The sequence below is a fragment of the Dendrobium catenatum genome, unplaced genomic scaffold (assembly GCF_001605985.2).
Source record: "Dendrobium catenatum unplaced genomic scaffold, ASM160598v2 fragScaff_scaffold_1465, whole genome shotgun sequence".
Taxonomy (NCBI): Eukaryota; Viridiplantae; Streptophyta; class Magnoliopsida; order Asparagales; family Orchidaceae; genus Dendrobium; species Dendrobium catenatum.
Genome location: NW_021319927.1, coordinates 72,337 through 77,749, shown reverse-complemented (window position 1 = coordinate 77,749; position 5,413 = coordinate 72,337). Strand labels below are relative to the sequence as shown.

Here is a 5,413-nt window from a genome sequence, read left to right as displayed (position 1 = left end):
AATTTTACAAGAAATTATAGCCATCCCAAAAAGATTCTAAATTATACTAAATCAATTTAATAATGATAAGTTAATTAATTAGATCACTCGGGTTTGCTTTTTTAGGCGTGCATTGAAGAATAATTTATTAAAATTTAGTAGATTAATAGGTTCAAATTTAGTCCCAATAACAAAATGTAAAGCCTGCAACCATTTAGGTTTCGTTTGCGAAAGCTTTTTAAAGCATAATATTTGTTTAAAATTTTTTTGAATTAAAAATTTTTGTATTAAAAAAATATTTCAATGAAAAATTGTCCGCCTTAATCTTACCTTTTTATAATATTCAAAAGTGATAATAGTAATTTTAAATTGTTTGATTAAATTTAGAAATTCGAAGTTCATGAAGACTGCAATCTTCTAGAAGCAAAGGGCCACAAGATCCTCATGATGTATTTTATTTTATTTGTTCATAAATTTATGTAATTAATTCTATAAGAAAAAGAGTGTTCATGTAGGAAAATAATTTGTGTATATGTTAAAAAGCACTTTCATTTTTCTTCGAGATAGAAAAGGTAGCTTTGTGAGTCTCTCTCGAAATAAATTTTGTAGCAGAGGATTGACTGCTAAAACAACTTTATAGCATAAAATTTTTTTTACTAAAATATTGCTTCAGACAACAATAAAAAAGTTTTATAATATGAAGATGAAGACTTACAAATATCTTTGAGAATGTTATAACAACTTTAGAAAATAATGTTGTGATAGAAATGCCTTTTTAGTGTGTTGCGTCTTTCTATAGCTTCTATGTAACATCAATTATTAAAAGAGGAAAATAGCTACCTAATTTTAATCATACCAAGGATGCTAATATAAAACTTCTCATAAACTTTTTATCTACAAACAAAATCTAATTATCCTATTCATAGAGGTAGAGGAAGAATTTATCGTCGTAGTATTAAACGAAAATCTCTCACGTGCACGAAAAAGTTAAACATAGCTCCTACGAGAGATGAGAATTTTGACCTTTGCCATGACTACATATTGTTCAATAATATATATTTATCCATTTATTTGTTCAAAAGATGATTAAAATCATCATAATTCATAGCCTAAATTCTAAAGTTTATTAAACTCATAGCTATTAATGAGAATGGTACATAATAGCAAATTTAGTTGCTAATTTTTTTGAAATTTATTGTCAATATTTTCTCATTGAATTATTGCTTTGTATTTTGACACTTAAAGTTTCTCCGATAAAAATATTTTTTGGTGAAAAATAAATAGATCATATAGTAACATAATTAACAAAAAGAACTAAAAAAAATATCACCTAGAATATGAATGATTGAGTATTAACAAAATTAAAATAAAAAAATATTACCAAAATTATTTGATGCATTCCTATAATCGAGTACAGAAAGTTCATATCATGTAAAAATCAAAATAAAAAATATTAGCAAAATTATTTGATATTCTTCGCAATAATATTACTTAAATTGTGATAATTATATTCATTTTAAAATGGAATTAATTTCAATTTTCGACTCATCTCAAAATAAACAGAACTGATCGAATTAAAATTAAATTCAATGCAATTACAATCATTTCATTTAATTTCTTATGCTTTATAAAAAAATAATATTTTTAATTAACTCAAAAAACAAATCATTCAATTTCATGAAGTCCATTCTTCATATTCCACCATACATCAGCAACTCTCAAGGTCGCCCGGCTTTATTGAAATTTCTAAGAATATGTTAATCAAAGTTGCAGAAGTTCTGTAAGTACTTTTCATCCACTCAACATTCATGAAGATAGATCAAGGCGGACTATTCTTCAAATCTCTTCATAGAATATTAGTTGTTTTTCTTAGTTTGTATAAAAAAAGTACTAGCTAGAATTAGCTGATTAATATATTTGAATTAAGCCTGAGAGCAAAGGATGAAAGCCTCCATTTTACCCCAAATTTTTTTTTTTAACTTACCTAAAAAAAAAAAAAAAAGCCTTCAATCATTTGACAGCTATTTGATTTGAAGTAAAATAAATGTAGGAGTTTTGAAAATATTGACGTTTGATTTGAAATAAAACAAATAGCGTAGAATTTTAGTGTATTTAATTAGAATGCACCATTTAATGTAACTTCGATATATTTAGAACTCATTCGAGTTAGAAGATTTTCAAATACATTATGAATTCAACATCAATACCACTGCATGTCATCGCTGTAACTACCAACATCCAATTACCAACACCATGCACTGCCGAGCATCACTAGCACATATGGCTGCTGGTTTCTTCCATTATATGCCTTAAGTCGCCACCGTCACAAGTGCAGCCGACTGCCACCCCCACAAGTATCCGTTCGCTGCCCGCCATCAAACACCACTTCCGCCTGCTCACACCCCTCATTATCAACCGCAGCTATAGGCCACCATCGTTTATGCTACCGACCACCAACTATTTTTACACTTCATTCATTTTACTACAATTTATATATTTTAAAGTACTTTAAATAGAATGCATTTCTTTTATATTGCAGAAGGACCCTTAATCGCACCTTTGTAATTAATATTGAAAGTTGGTAATAGTCATTTTCAATATTTTGACAAAAAGCTCAGTTCCTTTTGGCTATAAAGTTTAGCTGCTCCTCTTCAATTCCCTCAAAACGAACTAGCACCGAACTACCATATTTCCCTCAGCACCATGAGCTTTGAAAATAATGAAGATCGCAGGCCGAACACAAAGCCCCTCCACTTTCTTCTCGTTCCACTCTTGGCTCAGGGCCATATGATCCCTATGGTCGATCTAGCGCGCCTCCTTGCTGCCCGTGGCAACCTTGTCACCTTCGCCACCACCCCGATTAACTTGACTCGCATCCAGCCCATCGTTGAACGGGCCGCCGCCGCCGCCTCCTCCACCCTCCAGATCCGCTTCATTGAACTTAGCTTCTGCGTTGCTGATGCCGGCCTCCCCGATGGATGCGAGAACATCGACCTCCTCCCCTCCATGGATCTCTTATTTCCTTTCTTGAATTCCCTCCACCTCCTTCGTGAACCACTCGAGGCCCACCTTCAAGCTCCAGACCCATTCCAATGGCCCCGACCTGCTTGCCTTATCTCCGACAACATTCAAAATTGGACTATCGACTTTGCCCGCGCTCTCGACATCCCTCGCCTCATCTTCCAAGGCCCGTCGTGCTTCTTCCTCTTATGCGATCTGCTCATTAATCGACATGTGGTCGAGCTTGAGGCTGCCATGGAGGCGGCATCGGGCGGCCCCATCATACTTCCAGGCCTAACGCGGCCCATTCGAATCAGCAAGCATGAGCTGATGTTGACCTTGCGCTCAGATCCTGGCTGGCTCAAATTTATACAAACCATGACGGAAATAGAAGAGACTTCCGAAGGCATAATCATCAACAGCTTTGTCGAGCTCGAGTCGTGGTACATAGAAAGGTACCACGAGGAAATATGTAAACCAATCTGGTCTGTCGGACCGCTCTCGCTCTATAGCGAGGAGGACGACGCCAAGGCGGTGCGCGGGCGGGTTTCATCTATTGATAACAAGTTCCTCCTTCAATGGCTGGACGGGAAGGAACCCGGTTCAGTGGTGCTCGTTAGCTTCGGGAGCATTGCACACAATACGATGGAGCAGATTGTGGAGATTGGCCACGGGCTAGAAGCCTCGGTCTGGCCTTTTGTTTGGGTGGTGAAGGAGGCGGCGGCGGAGGGGAGGGTTTCAGGGCTTGGGGAATGGATGACGGAGTTTGAGAAGAGGGTGGCGGGGAAGGGAATAGTAATAAAAGGGTGGGCACCTCAGACAATGATTTTGAATCACGTAGCGGTGGGGGGATTCGTGACGCATTGCGGGTGGAATTCGACGCTGGAGGCGATCGCGGCGGGGGTGGTGATGGCAACATGGCCGCACTTTGGCGACCAATTTTTTAATGAGCGATTAGTGGTGGACGAGCTTAAGATCGGTGTAGCAGTTGGTGTGGAGAAGCCGACCATGTTTGGGGTAGAGAATGATGGTGAGGCGGTGGTGAAAGTAAGGAGGGGCGAGGTTGAGAAGGTGGTGGAGATGTTAATGGAGGGAGGAGATGAAGGGAATGAGAGGAGGGAGAGGGCGAGAGAGCTCAAACAGAAGGCGAGGATGGCGATGGAGAAAGGAGGGTCTTCATGGAAGGGACTGCAGGATGTAATCAACTATGTGCTGGAGAGTCAAATCAGCAAAAATTAGAGGTATATACATGATCAATGAGTGTATTTTGTTTATTCGCATATATAAATCACAAAATATGACGAAAAAAATATATAATATTAATATTATGCTCTTATTATATTATAATATTTTTTTATCAATATTTATAAGCTCTCTTAAATACTAAAAAGTACAAAAGCTGATAGGAAAAATAGTATACAAATGAAAAATAAGAATACAATAGGAATTAACAATATTCTTCGAGGAAATACTCATGGTTAACATTTTAGCATGATCATCACATCAAAGATGACCTCTCATGATTGACACTAAATTTTGGAATTAGAGATTTGTTCGGTTGAAAAGATTAGTAGTTCGTCATACGCGAAATTATTACGTGCGGTCATCGATTGTCGTCTGGAGATCAATCAGGACACGATATATCATCTGTTGTGTACTGTTACGGTGTGCATTTGTGTATCGGAGATACGACGTGTCTTGATTGACATCCGGACGGTCTGATGACTACACGTAAAAGCTCTCTTCGTAAAGATTGTAAATAGAGGCGAGTCTATTATCTTATCATTAGGGTTATTTATTCTTGAGAAAGAAGAATGATTCATGTTATTATTGTTAACGGATAAGCATAAGGAAATAAATATTTATTATGTAGTCTTGTACAACTATCATTTTCTATTAAAGGTATGTACGAAAGTTCTTTGCAAAAATTATATATATACTCCTATATACTTGTTGCACAAAGCAATGCATACAAAATTATCTTTCCTTTTCTCGTTTAATCTTTCTGTTCTTCAACGTCTCCCTACTGCTTCAAAGCATCACATGTAAACATGGTATTAGAGCTTTTTTGTCAAGTTTAGTTTTTTTTTTCTTCTTCTTCTCCTTCTCTCTGTTTTTGATCATTCGCTTTCATAGCTGGCTCATTAATCACCTCCACTCCTAAGGTTGATTTGAACTCTCCTTTCGTTTCGATCACCATTCCTCCCCAAATCAAGTTCTTGATGAATAATATCAATAATTTGATTCTCAACTCCCTCGTTGTGGACACTTACCCGCTATGGCGTTCCCAAGTGGAAAAGGTTGTTAACGGTAATGGCTTCAAAGGACTTCTTGACGGCACATCTCCATGTCCTCAACAGTAATGTCAATAACTATTGCTAGCAATCATCGTCATTTGATAACCGCCATTGCTTATTATTTTCACTTGTTCGTT

General features: G+C 36.6%; 1 protein-coding gene across 1 annotated transcript; it reads left to right on the top strand.

Annotated features, from left to right (window-relative positions):
- The first annotated feature begins 2,682 nt into the window (after nt 1-2,682).
- On the top strand, nt 2,683-4,218 carry LOC110111866 (UDP-glycosyltransferase 73E1-like). Its single transcript, XM_020843910.2, has one exon. It carries the CDS (start codon nt 2,683-2,685, stop codon nt 4,216-4,218), a length of 1,536 nt encoding a protein of 511 aa, XP_020699569.2.
- Nucleotides 4,219-5,413: the final 1,195 nt, after the last annotated feature.